Source organism: Guyanagaster necrorhizus, assembly GCF_019112545.1.
Source record: "Guyanagaster necrorhizus MCA 3950 unplaced genomic scaffold BT62scaffold_20, whole genome shotgun sequence".
NCBI lineage: Eukaryota > Fungi > Basidiomycota > Agaricomycetes > Agaricales > Physalacriaceae > Guyanagaster > Guyanagaster necrorhizus.
Window position 1 is genome coordinate 782,780 of NW_025064899.1, and position 17,298 is coordinate 800,077.

The window sequence follows — 17,298 nt, forward strand, 5'->3', positions numbered from 1 at the left end:
TAATTGTGCCTATCTTGAGAGATGATCAGAGCACCAAGACTAACCCAAACGGCTCTCAAACTTCAGCATCGCTTAGACGGCCTCTACGCACAGAATAATGTCACATAACCTCTCCACGTCGTCCATAGGCGGCGATGTTTTACATATCCGACCAAAGTACGGGCAGTTTTGACCGTAATTTTGTCTTCAAAAATTTGCAGACAACGAAGATGACGCGCGGCCCGTTCACCATTTCCCGACAAATTTCCGATTGTCAGAGTATCGGGGATAGTTGCCCTTTCGGTTGGCGATCTTTTCAACTTTCAAGGCGTCAAGATCGCCTCGAAGAGAGAATAAGCGAAATAAGCGAGGCGGGTTCCTAAAGCCACGGATGTTATCGTATGATGCCTTGTCTCTGATACACGGGAGCTTTTGTTATTCATTGGGATCATGGGTACAATAGATGGGCAGTCGTACTCACCACATCTTCACAAGCGCCAGCAATACATGTTAGGTGGCTAATTTCTGATCATAGGTACCCATGGTGCATTTATTTCTATCCTGAAAAAGTTGCAACGATACCGACATTTTCTTCATCGAGACCAACATGAGATCCGTTGACAGAGAACAACAAGCGCACCCATAAGACAGATGCCAAGCTACCGTCGATTTTCCGAGCTTGTATCGCAGCATACTCGCAAGCCAGTGACGGGCGTGCTTGAAGTACAGCATAAGCTGCCATGAGATGTCCGACCGGGATATTCTCATTCAACGCGGGCCGGCCAATCCCTTCAGCACCTCAGCGACGGTCCGTCTGTGAATCGCGCTGGCAGTGCACCTCACCGCTCCTAGTGGTCGAGCTATTGAACTCGGCATCAGCTGACAGAACACTTTTTTTGAGAGACTTGTCAAGGTGGTAATCCCGGGACATCTTCTTCCGAGGTTAGGGACGACAATTCTTTCAGAACGTCAATATTTGGCATTCCTCGTGCCAGACCTCACGACGAGGCGAAGCTTGGGCATGCGGATAGCACCAAGGTCGGTAAAGGCGAAGGTTATCATTGGAAATTTGTTTGTGCGAATGTGAGTGTAACTGGTCGCATTGAATAAACGTCATTGATCGTCTTAGTTAGTAGAAAACTGCTATTCATATAAATCCTTGCACGTAGATTCTACGGAGAGAAGGTGAGTTCGTATGGAGTATTGATTTTGATAACCTTGAAAGAGCTCACCATGATCATCTACGACCAGTACCAACCGAGTAACCTTCTCATCAACGATGCGGGTAGGATCTTTCAATCCACCGTGCCTACAAAAAGTCGGATATTTGTGACTGGCAACGGCGCACCATCCAAAGCGATGAAAGAGAGCAGCAGTGACTTCCAGTCTCAAGTCAGGTCATCGAAAGAACAGACAAGACGGTTTTCCGTATGACCACCTCAAGCCCACCGTCCTGTCCCAACCTGGCAGACCTAGCTGGAGAATGGTCTTGAATCCAACTTGAATCAGAGTTCTGGATACTTAGTGTCTTCACTCGCGAGGTATTGTGGGAACGCAACGGGACGAGTGGTAAATAGGTGTAAGGTCCCTAGAGAACGCTGTTGAGTAGATGTCACTGAAAATCCGAAAATCTGAGGACCAACCTCGTAGCGTAACCCATCGTCGACAGTGTCAAGAGTGTATCCCAGTCACGCGGTGAGACCATCACAGAACGCGAAAACAGCTTCATGACACGCTTTCAGTTCAAATAAACGAGTTCTACGACACATTGAATGGGCGTACACAAGCAGAGAAAGAAAAAGCAGCCATTTACTGCTCCGACATCACCATGATCGCAATGCCAAACAAACAAAAGTCGGCTCCTTCCTCCTCCAGACGCTACACTCCGCGAACGAATGCCAGAGCTTGTCAAAGACCTTACAGCGCTCGTTTTCGGCCCAGAAACTACTTTGTTGACCTAGGCCGCAACTGGTGCCCGATGAGTTGTGGTTGTTGATGAATAGGTCGGCATAAAGGCTGTTGTCAAAATTAAGGAAGGCGCTGAGGATATACTGAAGGAGGTAGAAAGGGAGAACTCGCTAATAATCGCCCTGTGGCATCTTCGAGGTTCGAAAGAGCATCGTCGAGAGGGCAAATTAATTGTACGTGTACATTTTTCGGTCGATATCAAAAATAACAGCTTTCTTGGTTTTCTTTTAGCTATCATTCGCATCCTGCATTTGACATTAACCGGATACACCCTTGTATCAGCGCATACATTCAGACGTTGGACCGTATCAGCAGCCAGACCTGTCAGCGCGACAAGAACCTGGGAATCGCTCGCCGTGTTCTAGCGTTGAGTCAGTTTGCATTTGGCTTCAGCACGCGCGCCCTGTCGAATCTGGTACTGAATTCGGAAAAAGAGAACATTACACAGAATGATGTCCCTCGCTTGCTTTGCGTCGGTCTTATTGCGGTAGAGCCAGTACCACACGGTGTCCACTGAGAATGGTACGGTGGAGACTGGATAGGATATATCTCCTACCTTCTTGGAGCTCATATGTCAGTCAATTTTTCGTTTGATACGTTGTTAGCAAAGTCTGACTTCAGCTTATACAGAAAATGCCATTCAAGAACATTGCGAAACCGCAGAAAGAACAGAAACTAATAAACACAGCTGAAAAGTCAGCGCCCGACACCTCAAAGAGTCACTTTCCTGCCCTCTTTCGCGCTGAGGGCTATGGCATCTATTACCTGATGGATTTTCAGAGCATCGTCAATCGTCGCATGTGTCCCCTCCTTTCCTTTGGCAAACTCAGCCCATCCGGCAGCCAAGTTTCCCATCAGCCCAGCGCTTTCCACCTCTACAAGCTCTCCATTCAAATAGAGCTTCGGATCCCGAATGTTCACGAAAGCGGAGCTCATTTGATCATCTGTCAACCGGATAGAGCCTTCCTCTCCATCAATCTCCCATAGAAGTTGTTGTCGGCCTTGAGTGGCAGCAACGCCTCCACGCCAGACCTCGCTGACAAGGACACCGGATTTGAATGCCCCAATGAAGGAGATGTGGTCGGCTGCTGTGTTAGCGGCTGTTTCGAGGACGTTGCCTTCGACATCGACGACCTCCGCTGTAGGATAAAGGATTGCAGCAGATGCGCTGAGATAGCTGAGGTCACCGAATATGTAAGTTAGGATGTCGAGATGATGGCCAATAGCGATGTCCAACATAGAGGACCCTATGCAACGATAAGTACTGTTATAACGCGAGCGGCCTCGGACATACCTGCGGATGGGTCAAATGTAGTGGCAGCATTTGCTTTGTTAATTCGCAGGCCCCAGTATCCCATCTCTCTGGGTACTAGGCCAACCTTATCGATGGTCAGCGGATCTTTGACGGCATCTTCAGCATACACAAACCAGAGACGTAGAAAGAATATTTCCTATTCTGCCAGAGTCGATAATTTCTTTGACCTAGGATCGGAATCAGTTATACGAATACATGTACCACCCACTTCAAAAAACCTTCTTCACAACAGCAGAGTGCCGCCCCTGGAGCCCAACCATCGATCGCAAACCCTTCGCATGAGCTTTCTCTGCAAATTCCAACGTTTCCTTGGTGTTCCTTCCAGCCGGCCATTCAATGAAAAAATCCTTGCCGGCATCAAGGACTGGGATGAGTGCGTCATAATGATTAGGCGACCGGACGGAAACTGCGACGAAATCAACATTAGGATCGGCAGCAATTTTGGACGTCGAGCCATAGTACGGCGTTACAGGATGGCCTGCTTCTTCGCTTTGTTTCTCCGCCGATGCCTGGGAAGACTCTGGAGACGATGTGGATACGGCCGTGAGGCTGTATTTTCCATTCTTGAGCAGTGTCGGGGCAAGCAGAATGGACGCCCAGCCTTGCTTGGAGAGACCGACGAATCCGACTTTGATTGGAGCAATCATGGAAAGAGTTCAACGAAGAGGGGCAGTGAAGATGATGGTTTTTTATAGCGAGGGTTACTCATCCATGATTAGTCCCAGGCGATCCAAGACATATGTTCAGCCCCGTTATAGCCGCCGGCAGAAATATTTTACCGCCGGCAGCACCTGTCTAACAAATCTGCATCCGTGCATCCAAAACTCCTGTGTTGCTGACCTGTAAATTGAGGGAATTTGGGTTAGGAGAGGATCCTGCTCAAAGTTTCGCAGCTTGAAGGGCGTCGTTCTTTCTCCTATTTCATCTGAGTCGTTGAAACACTGCCGGAACGCCTAAGCATCCTTTCACCGAGGCTTCTTAGGGCGTAGTCGGGGCCGGCATCCCCGTGAGACCAGTTTCAGTCCCACCGACGTGAGGAATCAGCCTCACATTCTGACGGAGAACATCGACATATGTTTAGGGGCACAGGAGCATGGGAACATTCTCTTTGTGCGGTAAGGATATTAATCGCTGTTTTTGTCACGTTGGTTTACTCTTCTCCCATCAGAGAAGTTATGGGATGGACGATTTAAGGCCCCTTCTACTTGAGATGATGTCTGACGATCCGTTCGCCATCTAAGGAGGCTTGACGAGCTCGTGTCCTCGAAGGACGAATTATGGCTTCTCCTTAAACATCCCCCCCAAAAACGGAATGCACAACGTCCTTGGATTGAGCCAGAAGATACTTGTATTTTTCTTCCTGAGTAAGACCATTCAAAGGAGCCACTGGTAAACCCATGGATGACAGAGACATGACCATCAAAGGCCTCTCGTCGACGATGAGGTCGCCTGTCTTGATTTTGCGCATCGTGAACATGCCTAACCCTTTGCCCAGGGACGAAGAGATACGATAGACCTTACCTCCCACCTCTTTCAGAGGTCGTGGAAACCCAGAGATGTGTTTGAGTTGTCGATTAAGATATCCAGGTATCAAGCATTGAGTTCACTCCCTAGGGAAGGGGACTTGCATGTGGGTCGAGAGATCATCATCCGGGTCAGGCTTATTTTCAAAGGCCCCAGGGTCATTCTCGTCGGGCGGAGAGGCGAAAGCTAAAGTAGAATCGGTTAAGGCTGGTATCAGACATCACACACAGGTGTATACCATTCGTGAAGTCGTCGTCAGTGTATCCCATCTTGTTCGTCACCTCAGCAATCTTCTTCTCTGGTTCCTCAGTAGACGATTCTTAGCTTACCAAATACTATGAGATTTTGTACTATGTACCTTTACCTTCCGTACGGTCCAGAAACTCTTCATCAGAAACTGTAGAATATCTTCAGTGATACGATAAGCATACGACGATGTGCACGAGATGCCTTCGGTGAATTTCAGGTCTTTCAAGTCATCCTTTGTACAAGCTGGAAAACTTGTGGGTTTCTTTGTCGTCGGCTTTGGAGTGATCTCTCCTTCTTATCCTATAAATAATCTGCCATTGTAGCTTTCTTCTCTTTTCTCTCATCTCTTTCCTGGCCAGCATCCACTGATAAGTCTTCCTTCTTCCCTGGCTTCCTTCAGTTCAGTAATATTTCTGAAGCCTTTGTTTACTTTCACCAAAAATCCAGAACCTAATGATGAAGCACTACCGATATCAATCAACGTTCTCGGTTATCGTACAAAGCATTAGCATCCATAGCGCGATGTTATTTCCAAGTACCAAGATCCACCGGGAACAATGTCCATCGATATCGAATGGGAACCGATGGGATATCATACTTGACTTGAGATACATGAAGGGTGTGAAGTGGTGACCAACATGAGGCCTTTACAGGTCGTGTCTAGGTAATTCTCACTTTCCCGCATATCGTGCCGGACTCAATTTGTAAAATTTTAACGTATACAGTTTAATTTATCTACGATGCATTACTCCCGCCTACACCAATATCCCATATAAGAAACATTTCCTAGAATGTGCTTAGCCTTTTCTGTATCTGCACGCTTTTGAGGACGTCTCAAATATGATGTATGAATAAGTCGATCCGTGAAGTCTACAGCGTTCCGCTACTACCACTTCCATTGTTCTTTCGAATGAACGAAACCAAAAAGGCATAGCTTCTCCCACTTTTAGCTCTCGTCTGACTGACAGAAAATGCCAGAAACTATGTGACGTCTCTCCTGCCTTGCCCATCGGTTAATATTCTTGTCTGAATGCTTTAGGCATCCTTATCATGCAAAACTATCATGCGTGTCCGGCATGGCATCCATACGTGGAATGGGTCAATCAGAACTATCGATGTCTATAGGTTGGATCATACTTCACATGAATGACTGTACCACCGGCACCTCTTACATCATCTTCCCCATCATCCACTAAGGCGACTTCTTCATAAGCTTCACCTTCTTGAACGGCTCGCCCTTATTCTAATCGTCTACCATACTTATCTACTACTTGGACGCGCTCTCACACAATGGAAATACACATGCGTCAACGACGTAGACAATTTGGGATTTTCTCGTGCTCCGGCCGAAAAGATAAAGGGTACAGCTGTAATCTGCGGTGGAAGGTAAAGGTAAATGATTGATCTTTCTGAATTTTCGTCGTGCTCTAATATTCCATGGTTAGACAGTGACGAAGCGAAACGTGTGGATTCCTGGAACCAGAAAAACATCCGGTCTTGCGTTATGCAGTGCGACTCCCTGCAAGGTTTGCGAATTATTACCTCTGAGGGATCGTTTGCTGAAGCACCGTGACAGGTGTCCAAGTATTCGTGTACAGAGGCTGTTGCAAACTATTCCGGGGATTTGAGAGCAAATGTAAAGCCTTGGATATAAAGTCAGCTAGCTTCATTTGGAAATCTAATTGTAGGTGTGCTAATGATTTGTTACATAGTGTTTGCCCGGGTGATTTTCGTACATCTACTTGGGGGCTGTGGACCATGACACCTTAACACAGAATACGACGGAGACCTTCCTAAAACCGTGTTTGTCAGTCGTCGGGGTCTTGAGACTCTGATTTGCCGTCTTGTACTCAGCGATCGGTATGAGAATATCAAGCAAATAACTGGGACTGCAACTGGAGTATCCAGCAGCTGCTTTAATTCTCAATACCTCGATCAAGTAACGATCCGGACAGGCCGGGGCATACGAACTGTCCAAGCCTCTATGGTCACGCGGGTAAGTGATATCCCCGGCCCAATTTCACAAGCGGCTGACCCGACATCATTCTCAGATTGCACAGGTCCTGCATGTGCTGGTATTAAATGGCTGAGGCGAGAAGGATTCGGGATAGCGGCTGAGTATCCGAGACGAAAACTTCCCCTTGACGAGCTCAAAATCGCATACGACCAGAAGATTCACTATTCGACGCTTCATTTCCATGTCCCGAAGGAAGTTGGGAAGCCCTTGCCGGGATTCCCGACTAATTATGATGATTGTGGACCCATTTAGAATTGCACAACGGATTATACTGTCGACCATCGAAGCATATACACACAACGCGTCGAGGGTAATTTTAGTAAGCATCCCTTGCTTGATACAACTTCATGTTTCACTGACGCCGTAAAGTCAAAGTATACTGTGGTGCCTGGGGTGATATGGACCCGCCTCAAACTGTTGGAAGTCAAGCACTATGTACGAGCGATGATCACCAAGAAACTTATTCCCGATTGGTTTTCTGTCTTGATATCTTAGACGAAATCGCGTCCGCATTCGTGAGTCATGCCGGTCATCCATCCTCCATGGTCAGGAAGTACATTATTGATCTAACTCAGATATGCAGCACCGATAACTTACACGCGATTTGAATACGCAGTCAACTTGCCATCCAATTGGGTGGCCATTGGCGACAGTGTGACGAGGGTGAACCCTGTCTTTGGGTATGTTCCGCATCGCCCAGTGTCTGTCTACCTTATTCATTCTCATCATAGACAAAGTTGTACAAAAGCTCTTTTAGGCGCAGTATGTCTGAATACAATGCTTGTAGGCGTTAAGACGACCGTTGCGCTTCCTCAAAATTTCTCTAAGATGTTCTTCGAAACACAAGGCGCTAAAATCGCTCCTCTCTGGTAAGTTTATCGCGTATGCGCGTGAGGTCTTAGAAGTGAAACTGTCATTCAGGACCGACGTGAAGGCCGAAGATTACGGATACGAGACGACCATCCCTGTTCCTGAGAGTACCTATCAAAGGGGTAATTCCCCCGGTGATATATTAGGAGGCTCCACATCGTCGCATTCACGGTATGTTGATTTCTTCTTCTGCTATGAACTTCGAAACGAGCACTCAGTTGGTGGTAGGACAAGCAGGCCGGTTCGTCACTGTGGCATGTAAAGATGTTTTTGGCGCCACACATCAATAACATCCAGTTGGGGTTGGTGCTGAAGATTGCATGGAATTCATTAGAGATCATTGGGCTTGACAGATACGAGTATTCTGTGATCTTGGTGGCGGAGGATTGGGTTAAATAATTTATTGTGTTCAGGGTGTCTCTAAATGGCATGGATTATAGCAAACGTCGAAATATTTCCAGGCAATATCTAGATCCAAAATACATTGAGAAGTTCATTGGGGCAGAAACATTGGCTGTTGACCATACAGATTCATATGCTGGGAGCAAAGAAAATCGCTCTGAGGCTCTGCGAGTATCAGTTAAATCTCTGGCCATCATTTGAAGAAATCGCGTGCTCACAAAATAGAGATCGAGCATGCGTGAACCTTTCCAACCACCGAGGTTTGGCGCGGAATCCATACTCCTTCATAATTGTCATGATCCACTTCTTCGTGGGAACTCCCCATCCCTGATCAGGGTCCTTGCTCGCGATCGCCAGCACCCACAGGCATTCATAAGCCGGTGAGTTTACAACCTGGAGTCTCACGGCGATTATCTCGGCTCTGATACCTGCCTCTGCGAGTGGTCGCACGTAAATGTGTTCCGCTGCAGTGACGAGATCGCATACTTGGCGAACTTGTGTGCGGTACTTCTGTGGCTTGAAACATTTTTGTACGCGTTTGGGGTCGATAGGAAACCCGAGAACGAATTCTTCTTTGCCAAACGATTTGGACCTGATGGGACCGGAGGGGGAGGAAAGCCTGGAGCAAGGTGGTATATGTTAGCACGGTGTTTTTGGTAAAGGGAGCTATGGGCGTACGTATTGGACATCAATATCTTAGCAAGCGATGATTAATTGATTGCCAGTGGCAAGAGGATAGAGAGACAAGTAGCTGGCGATGGCACGAGCATGTACGTCTAGCCGAGACCCGGCATTGCTCTATTTGTGTAACAATGCCAAGCATTGTTTTGACAAAGTGTGCCAGAGATTTATAGGGTTACTTTTGTTTCTTCTATATGTCAACGCTGTGGTAGAGTCGCATGGAACTTGACAGACCGCTTCTACCAGAACTTCTTAAGCTTCAAGTCCAGAATGCCACTATAGACGTTGGGGATAGTGTAATTGATCTATCAGTTACAAGGAGACTGCGAGACTGCTCATATACAATAGTGTGGCACAATACGCAACTCAGGATGATTCGTCATGGGAGCTAGCAAGAGCCCATCAGTACACCACATAAGAAAGGGATCAGAGGGACTGGTGGTTAATTATGAAACGCGTTTCGGTCACGGGATCGATTTCCGAACACCTGATTCGGGGGCTCTGTCATGTCAGATACATTGTGCTGGAGACGGTTTCCTCCATCCCTCAAAATGATCACAGAGCTAAGAAGAACTCGTTTCAGTATGCGAAGATTGCAACAATCATGCAGACATTCAACACTGCATCAAAAGATCACTTACCTATACCATTAGGTACTTCTATACATTTCACAGGGAGCACGCGGAAAGAAAAACTCTCAGAGCATTGAGCTTTACATCTTTATGGGCGATTGATATGCTGCTAGACGTATAATTTGTTTATGTGTAATGATGAGAAGAGAAGAGACGGCAACATGATGGAATAAAGTGTATCTCTAACAGACGCTGGTATTATATCTCTGATCTGATCTTATCTCATCATTACACGGCACGGCACCTTCAGGCACTTTGTGAAACCGTTTCAGATCATCACTGTGGAAAGATGGAATATATAACATGATTCGCCATGAACTCTTCTCCAATACAACTTCTTCCCTTCCTTCCAACCCAACATGCCTGACCTCGCTACCGCCAAAGCGTCCAATGATAAATTTTCCCCTTCTTATATCCCTGTGGCGGTTATTGTGGGGGGAACATCTGGGATAGGGGAGGCGATGATAAAGGCAATCGCCCACTATACAGGAGGGAAGGTCCACCTCATCACCATTGGCCGCAATCGCACCGCAGCCGAGAAGACCTTCGCTTCTCTCCCCACCGCCACAGCAGAGGATGGTAAACCCGTGCTACGAGAATTCGTGTTCTGTAATGCGGAGTTAATGGAGAACATCAAAACTACAGCAACAGATCTCTCTGCGCGTCTTACGAAGATCAACTACCTCATTTTGTCTGCTGGGTACGCAGACTTATGGTCAGGGAGGCAGGAGACAGAGGAAGGGATTGACAAGTTACTGGGGCTGCGGTATTATTCACGGTTCAAGTATACGTATGAGCTTTTGCCCTTGCTAAGGAATGCGAAGGACGCGGGGGAGGATGCGAAGGTCATGTCGATCTTGGCATCTGGACTGGGACGTGCTATTGATGTCAACGATCTGGGAATGAAACACTCGTACAAGGCATACAAGGCTACTTTGGCGAGTGGCTCGTATAACGATATCATGGTAGAAGTCCGTCTTGTTTTTTTTCTGCCATCTTTCCGCTTCCCTTATATCATTCCCAGGAATTCGCGAAGCGCAATCCCGAGATCTCATTCACACATATCTATCCTGGATTTGTCGATACACCAGGGACGCGGCCAACACACTGGGCTCTACGCCTTTTCACCCCGCTGATCGTTCTGTTAGTTTGGTTGGCTGCTATCTCGCCGCAGGAATCCGCAGAATATATGCTGTTTGCGCTGTTTGATGGAGAAAAGGGCTTCTTCCATCGCGGTTCTAAAGGCGATGATCTCGGGACGAAGGGGTACTCCTTTACGGATGAGGAGAAGAGGGCTGTTTGGGAACATTCAGTGGAAGTTACTCGGTGTGCATGAACGTTGGGACTGTTGATATTCTTGGATTCGGATTGGGGGCAGGTATGGTTCCTACAGGTTCAGGTTCAGCCCTCGTTTTGTATGAATGACCTAATGATGAGTAACATCGTTGAACGTTGAGGGTTTAGGGCTTGACTGTTCGCTTCGAGAATTTGATCAGCAGGACGGGCTGCGAGACGCTTCCTTTCCCTCTTCTACTGAAGGCAGGCCGTGCGATATAAAATCGTCATCGAACAACATCGCCACTCTGTGCTTTATTCCTATGTATCAGTGCACTGTAATCCCTACTTAGGACTACCTCATGAAATGATGACTCGGATATCCAAATAACTTACCGACAATGTTACCCGTTCAGGGACTTCTGAAAGATATCGGCGTTCATTGCCAAATATGGACATTCAGCTAAGGACAGTACTAATTTGCATGTCAGTAAACCCTTGATTCGATGATCAACACAATACGTAAATGTGCAAATAATACATGGATAACTACTTTCAACAATGGAACTCTGTCAACATATTTGTTGAGGACGACCTTCGCTTCTCAAAGAACATAAGTAGGTGCAACGGCGAAGAGGACTGTCACAATATAGGCCGGTTGTTTGTGCGATCGAGAAGAAGTGTATTAACTATAGCTAACACATTACTGTACGATGTAAACCGTTACTCTAATCGTGATTCGTGAAGTTGATAATCTACTCTAGTGCATCAACAGATAATTTCGTATCAGTATCAAAGGTGGCTTGGCCCGCCAAACGAGCCTCTCTCTCCAGTCTACCTTCCAGGTTAACCCCAATCTGTCGAATAACAAGCCAAGCAGGAACAAGACTGACGCCCCACAACCCAAAATTTATGGAGCTTGTTGGCAACGTTGCCAAAGCAGAGATAGAATTGAGACCGTAGCTGACGCACTGTGAAGCTGATTCTGTAGCACGAAGGAGCCCAGCAACGCGTGAAGCACCTTCGATATCGTCGACAACTGAAGACAGAAAAGTCAGCTGGGAGGATGTTGAAGGGTGGACTATAGGCTCACTGTGTCCCACGACCCAAAAGAGAAGCATATAGTTCAGCTGGAAACCTCCGACAAGGAAGAGATACAAAGCGAATCCCCTTCCGAATCCAGGGCTTGACCAATCGAGAACTACTCCAGTCTTCTGATATTCGTGCTAGATATTCATGAGCTTAGATCATATGGGTAGATGGAATACACAACGTACTTGTATAATCGTTGACCACGTCCACCAACACCCTTGAAGACCCAGGACTACGATAAACGCACTTCGAGCACGGAATTTAAGGGACAGTGTTGTTCGATCAAGGAAGCGCTTTTAGATGGAATGGCTATCAGCAAGCTGCGGAAGCGACAACGTATGTTTCTTACACCAAGAAGGTTCCCAAAAATGATGGCCACGATTGCAGAAAGGAAAGAACCCAAAGCACGCGCACGGACACTGAAATGCACTGTCGTTCTCCATCAGGTGTAGCTGACGGTATAAATTTGATTTGAGCCTACAGGTGAGGTATGTTCCATTGAATGCTTCGCTAAATACGGCTTGTGTAATCAGAGGAATGGTGAGAAGGAACTAAACGCCGCGATTAACAACGATACTCTGGGTGAGCAGAAGTACATACATTCTTGGAGAAGAACAATCGCAAGCTATCCCTGGCTTCGCGCTTTAAGTTGCTGTCTTTGATCAGATGTACTTGTGTTCCGTCCGTCCGCTGGACCTTCTCCGGAGAGGAGAGTAACCAAGCAGTGAAAGGACCAAGCGCCTCTACGTGGACCAAGTCAACAAGTGAAGAACGATACTGTTGATGACGCACGAAGGGTGATGAAAATGATGTAGACTTTTGGCGACACGGAACCAGCTTCCGAGCGATGTGCGTTGAGTCCAAGATTGATCGCACCGCCTACAATCTGACCACCGACGCGGAAGGAAAGCCAATATCCGATGAACTTGCCAAGGTTATGGGCCTCAGGATAATTCAGAGCCACAGCACCTTCGGCCTGTCATTAAATCGGTCAACTGACCCGCGGCCGCTGCCAATGGAAGCTGACGAACGCACCATCCAAAATACACCCGCACTGATACCACACAACGCCGCTCCGAACAGGACGAACCACTGAGTTCCGAATACGTTGTTGCAATAGAGACCAGCTGCGTAGGCTGAAGACATGTAAATGTTAGAGTGCGAGAATATGTTAAATGAAGGATGGACAGACGCGCGTAGCCAGCAGCACCGAACGACAAAGTGGCCCTAATACCAAATTTGTTCACCATCAAGCCTGATGTAGGTCTAGTAAATATCTCGGTTCAGAGCGTGAAGCAAAGCCATATACGTACTACCGAGGAATGCCGTTATGACCATGAGGGCAAAGGTCAAGGCGTTAGAGGCGCTAAAAGTTGATCAGCATTCCCCAATCGACCCAATCGTGACGGGACATACTTGACTAGATACGGTTCTGTAGTGGAAACGTTAGTCTACAAGGTCACGAATAAAACACATAAGCTTACTTTGCAAACCTCCAGCACCCAACGAGTTCATAGCACCCCATATCCCTGCATACGCTCGGCTAAGCGCTCTCGTAAACCCACACAAAAGAGGATACATACCAGGTGCAAGGAAATTGGTAATTCCAAGGACCGTAGCATTGAAAAAAGTCGATCGATACCAGTGAACCTTGATAGGAGTCGAATTGTGCAGCGTTTCGGACATGATGGTATGTTGATCCAAGGTCCCGAAAAGTGGTCGTCAGCTGATGAAGGAGGTGTCAGCGCGCTTCTTATACATAATGACTGGGTGAAGAATAAGTACCGGTTATCAAATTTGTGGACAACGATAGGATTTTGGCATTGACTTACATAGTAGCGCCATAGGCATGCGGAAAAAGTTGTGGATTGCGCCACCTGTGACGTTTTGGCGTGCTAATTGCGCTCGATGAGGCTTTAGTCTCGTAAAACGCAATACTTCAGAGAATGAAGCAGAGCGGATCTAAGAAACACCAACTAGTACTGAAAGAGTCATTCTGCGGGGACGACGGCATGAAGAATTTGTAGGGCGATATCAATAACGGGTGGGTCGCACAAGAGTGGGGATCCCTGTGATCGGCGACTTGTCACTGAAAGTTAAAGATTGGATCCTCACAGAACCTCCTAGGTATTGACCGCAGGAAGCGAAGTTCTGGCTCTCGGAACAATCCAGCGACTTGCGGCTGCTAGTACAGATTCAAACCTTCTCCCATGCCAGCGGCTAATCGACTCCAGTACAAAAGATATTTGGACATCTGAAATATATGTCTGCATAGAACCAGACTTGTCTGGTTCATTGTATGAGGCTATTTCAGAAGAGAGAAGGAGAAGAAGATCCACGAGCCACTGTGCGCCTTGCCATTCGTTTCATGGGCGGTTCAATTTTGGGTTTTTCTGAGTCGCGTTCGGCGGCCGCCGGCCCGGTATTACTGCGCCAAGTCTGGACTGGGAAACTTTGCTCTTTCTTATTCGTGCACATCTACTACTCTGCCCCAGATTACACAAATGAAAACCTATCCTACGAAATTCTGACACCTTGTGTGCAAAGAATGGCAACCGGGAGAAACCTTTTGCTTCGCCGCGGATGTCCAAATATATACTGTTTTCATGTGGTACGAGCGATCGTAGGGAGGGATGGGTTGCGGAAGCAAAGCCAAGAACAGGATAATTGTATTGAAACCCGGAGAGGACGGAGAAGTTGCGATAATGGACTCTAGAGCGTCTTTGGCCATGTCAGTTAGAGCAAAAGCCGTAATGGTGCAGATATGGTCTGCACTTGAATCGGAGTGAAGTCGTAGAGCAAGTTGATAACGGGTAGCCGCTTATCTTTCTCAACCTTCCCGTCAAAGGCTTGAGTATATTTGTAATCGATTGTGATATTAGGAACCGGTTACAAGACTGATTTCTTATAGTAAGCCATATGAGTTGTGAACTTATATGAGGTTGAAATGTCACCCTACAGCGAGAATGTAAGTATATATTTGATAAATGCTGGACAGCAGACTGGATTTCCCTGCAGGGAATCCGGTGCCGGTCTTCAGCGCGATATCTTCTCATCAAAGATGACCCTACATTTCACGCCCTTGGGAGTCTGATAAAGTTCCACAGAACCTTCATCAGGAGGCTCGATTGCAACAAATCAATCGACGGTGCAAGGAGCACCGAAAGTGCCATATGGCCGAACTTGCTTGAGCGTCCTATCAAAAGTATCAAACACTGTAGAAGCCACGGAAAGGCGTGCGCATACCGTGAAGGAGAGTATCGTCAGTTTCTTCATATACCAACGAAGCCATGAACCTTCTGAGAACGTCTCACCCGGAATGGGCACTGTTGACGCGAATGCGTAGTCTAGACGCGGGATGAATTAGTAATCTACGATTGTTGTGTCTAAATCATACGTACCGGCGACTTTCGTTGTACTCCTAAGAGTGTAGCTGATGAGTAGCAGTCAAAATTTGGAGAATAACGAGTGCGTACCAAAGCGGCTCAATCTTGGCTGCGTGCATTCGAAAGTGCCTTGGCGAAAAATCCTTAAGTATCGACGATTCTACTTTTTGCGGCGGCTTGTTCAGGCATATAGCGCCATACGTAGCTTTCGAGCATCCGTGCCTGAGACACAGCATAAATTGACAGAATGCGACTAGTAAAAGTCGACGCACCCATGGAAAGGATTGGCCCTCATGACACTGTCCCTAGCAGCAATCTAATTCGGCAGTGAATTGACACCCTTCTCGTATTGAATCCGCGTCGACGACGCTATAAATGAAAACTGCTTCAGCGCTGGCTCCTCGATCTTCAGGAGAACCATGCGGACCGAAACGCACTTGGCTACATGTCTTACTATCTTGTACCTCCTCCAACATATCCAACATTGCGAAAAATCCCTCAGGGATGAGTGCTTTAATGATCAAACTTCGAGTCCACGACTTTGCTTCTCCGAGACTCTTGGGTAGTTCGGTGACATCTCCGCTAGAGATACTGAAACAGATTTGCACTACACATAGCAATTAGCAACTCAGTATCGCGAAGAAAACCACCTACTAAAGTCCCCACCGATCCGCTGAGAATCTACACCTCGGTTCTCCTTTTCAGGATCCGCAATCAAGCAGTAGATTACTCCCACACTCGCCGTACGACGCAGGGAGTCGGGGGGCTTCCTTCCTAGCTCGGGAGGAATGTGGAGCATCGAGTAACGAAGCTTCTGGTCATAGGCGGTCTTGAGCCGGTCAAGGGACAGCTGATTCTTCGCATATGTACAATCTAGCTGCTCCATTTAGCGGAGGTACAGATGGCAAAGGGATATCATACCGAGAACGAGTGCGGCTGGGATGTCGACGACAGCTCCCTCTGCAGTTCGGATTGATACATGCTCAATGAAGCCAGCATTGGACACATTTCGCGAAAGTGAAACACCGATTGTAAATCTTCGGCGATACGGTGAGCATTGACATTTGGCCACGGCTTTTACATCTTGAGTCTAAATCGTCAGTAGGATAAGTCCCAACGACACGCATGTGCACTTGTGGGGAAGCAACCTCAAGAAGCCCTCCACTCATTTACCTGAATCCTGTCAGAACGCGCATTGGACAGGGCCTGACTTGAACTCAAGAAAATCAAGAGATGATGCAAGAACTCCAGATTTCCAAATGGGATATCCAGAGTGGACGCAAGCGATAAGATCAAGTTGGGTGGATGCATTCGGTAGGCCAAAGATAAGATAAATAAACCCCATAAAACCAAAATAAAAAAAGCTCAAGCCTTTCCAAATCTAAACGCCAGACTGTCCTTCTCCAAAAACGCCCATGTCAATTTTTCCTTCCACCCCTTGGCCTTCCAATCGTTCACGCTCTCAGGGAACTCGTCAATCACATTGGGAACGGTACAGTCATGTGCAATCAGAACCAGGATATCCGGGCTCGCGTCAAGCTTGCCTAGCTTGGTGATTGTTTCGGTAGCAATCTTCGGATCAGCATAGGCCGATTGTCCAGACGGAACGGATAGCAGAGGGGTGGTACGCGAGGAGACTGAGAGGTCTCCGAGGGACTCGAGGATACGCCCGGGGCAGGGGAAAATCAATGTCAAGCCTGGGCTGCCTACATCCAACCCATTGAGTCAGGTTGGATGTTGTTCATGCTGGGGGAGAGCTAGCAGGAGACAGATGCTTGGGCACATGATGGAGACTGAGAATGATTGGGGGAGGACAGGGAGGAGGGTTGGTATGATTTCAGTTGCATGCTCACTGCTCCAGGTGAGTGCAGAAGATGATGATGGAGGAAGGAAAGAAGGAAGTGATAG

General features: G+C 47.3%; 9 protein-coding genes across 9 annotated transcripts; 3 read left to right on the forward strand and 6 right to left on the reverse strand.

Annotated features, from left to right (window-relative positions):
* Nucleotides 1-724: 724 nt before the first annotated feature.
* Nucleotides 725-1,413, forward strand: BT62DRAFT_921621 (uncharacterized protein; the record flags this gene model as incomplete). Its single annotated transcript, XM_043184329.1, has 4 exons — nt 725-787; nt 883-1,062; nt 1,149-1,164; nt 1,205-1,413. 4 exons carry the CDS (start codon nt 725-727, stop codon nt 1,411-1,413), a joined length of 468 nt encoding a protein of 155 aa, XP_043037495.1.
* Nucleotides 1,414-2,577: 1,164 nt separating this feature from the next.
* On the reverse strand, nt 2,578-3,961 carry BT62DRAFT_971809 (NAD-binding Rossmann fold oxidoreductase). The gene is made up of 4 exons (XM_043189041.1): nt 3,481-3,961; nt 3,376-3,429; nt 3,242-3,326; nt 2,578-3,194 (listed from the first exon to the last, which is right to left on the reverse strand). The coding sequence occupies exons 1-4, from the start codon at nt 3,907-3,909 to the stop codon at nt 2,659-2,661; spliced, it is 1,104 nt and encodes a 367-aa protein (XP_043037496.1). The 5' UTR covers nt 3,910-3,961; the 3' UTR covers nt 2,578-2,658.
* A 425-nt stretch (nt 3,962-4,386) lies between these two features.
* On the reverse strand, nt 4,387-4,730 carry BT62DRAFT_1008681 (uncharacterized protein; the record flags this gene model as incomplete). Its single annotated transcript, XM_043177471.1, has 2 exons — nt 4,387-4,524; nt 4,581-4,730. 2 exons carry the CDS (start codon nt 4,728-4,730, stop codon nt 4,387-4,389), a joined length of 288 nt encoding a protein of 95 aa, XP_043037497.1.
* Nucleotides 4,731-4,865: 135 nt separating this feature from the next.
* On the reverse strand, nt 4,866-5,649 carry BT62DRAFT_1008682 (uncharacterized protein; the record flags this gene model as incomplete). Its single annotated transcript, XM_043177472.1, has 4 exons — nt 4,866-4,972; nt 5,025-5,091; nt 5,145-5,278; nt 5,535-5,649. 4 exons carry the CDS (start codon nt 5,647-5,649, stop codon nt 4,866-4,868), a joined length of 423 nt encoding a protein of 140 aa, XP_043037498.1.
* A 449-nt stretch (nt 5,650-6,098) lies between these two features.
* On the forward strand, nt 6,099-8,321 carry BT62DRAFT_1078160 (uncharacterized protein; the record flags this gene model as incomplete). Its single annotated transcript, XM_043179363.1, has 14 exons — nt 6,099-6,160; nt 6,233-6,421; nt 6,485-6,561; nt 6,612-6,690; nt 6,748-6,758; nt 6,811-7,247; nt 7,305-7,371; nt 7,422-7,487; nt 7,548-7,580; nt 7,636-7,732; nt 7,784-7,921; nt 7,974-8,093; nt 8,151-8,163; nt 8,220-8,321. 14 exons carry the CDS (start codon nt 6,099-6,101, stop codon nt 8,319-8,321), a joined length of 1,491 nt encoding a protein of 496 aa, XP_043037499.1.
* Nucleotides 8,322-9,934: 1,613 nt separating this feature from the next.
* On the forward strand, nt 9,935-11,271 carry BT62DRAFT_971811 (NAD(P)-binding protein). The gene is made up of 2 exons (XM_043189042.1): nt 9,935-10,608; nt 10,662-11,271. Exons 1-2 carry the CDS (start codon nt 9,997-9,999, stop codon nt 10,971-10,973), a joined length of 924 nt encoding a protein of 307 aa, XP_043037500.1. The 5' UTR covers nt 9,935-9,996; the 3' UTR covers nt 10,974-11,271.
* Nucleotides 11,272-11,579: 308 nt separating this feature from the next.
* BT62DRAFT_934590 (uncharacterized protein) lies at nt 11,580-13,924 on the reverse strand (the record flags this gene model as incomplete). Its single annotated transcript, XM_043186757.1, has 14 exons — nt 13,790-13,924; nt 13,588-13,730; nt 13,489-13,533; nt 13,421-13,436; nt 13,318-13,370; nt 13,197-13,259; nt 13,040-13,140; nt 12,797-12,980; nt 12,605-12,747; nt 12,486-12,555; nt 12,354-12,433; nt 12,190-12,297; nt 12,006-12,138; nt 11,580-11,951 (listed from the first exon to the last, which is right to left on the reverse strand). Coding segments are annotated over exons 2-14 (1,378 nt in total), but the record flags the coding sequence as incomplete, so codon positions are not given.
* Nucleotides 13,925-15,142: 1,218 nt separating this feature from the next.
* BT62DRAFT_921626 (uncharacterized protein) lies at nt 15,143-16,276 on the reverse strand (the record flags this gene model as incomplete). Its single annotated transcript, XM_043184330.1, has 7 exons — nt 15,143-15,200; nt 15,285-15,351; nt 15,406-15,425; nt 15,481-15,612; nt 15,663-15,706; nt 15,828-15,997; nt 16,045-16,276. 7 exons carry the CDS (start codon nt 16,274-16,276, stop codon nt 15,143-15,145), a joined length of 723 nt encoding a protein of 240 aa, XP_043037502.1.
* A 479-nt stretch (nt 16,277-16,755) lies between these two features.
* BT62DRAFT_901533 (uncharacterized protein) lies at nt 16,756-17,028 on the reverse strand (the record flags this gene model as incomplete). The annotated part of the gene is made up of 1 exon (XM_043183460.1): nt 16,756-17,028. A coding segment is annotated over one exon (273 nt), but the record flags the coding sequence as incomplete, so codon positions are not given.
* Between the last annotated feature and the right edge of the window lie 270 nt (nt 17,029-17,298).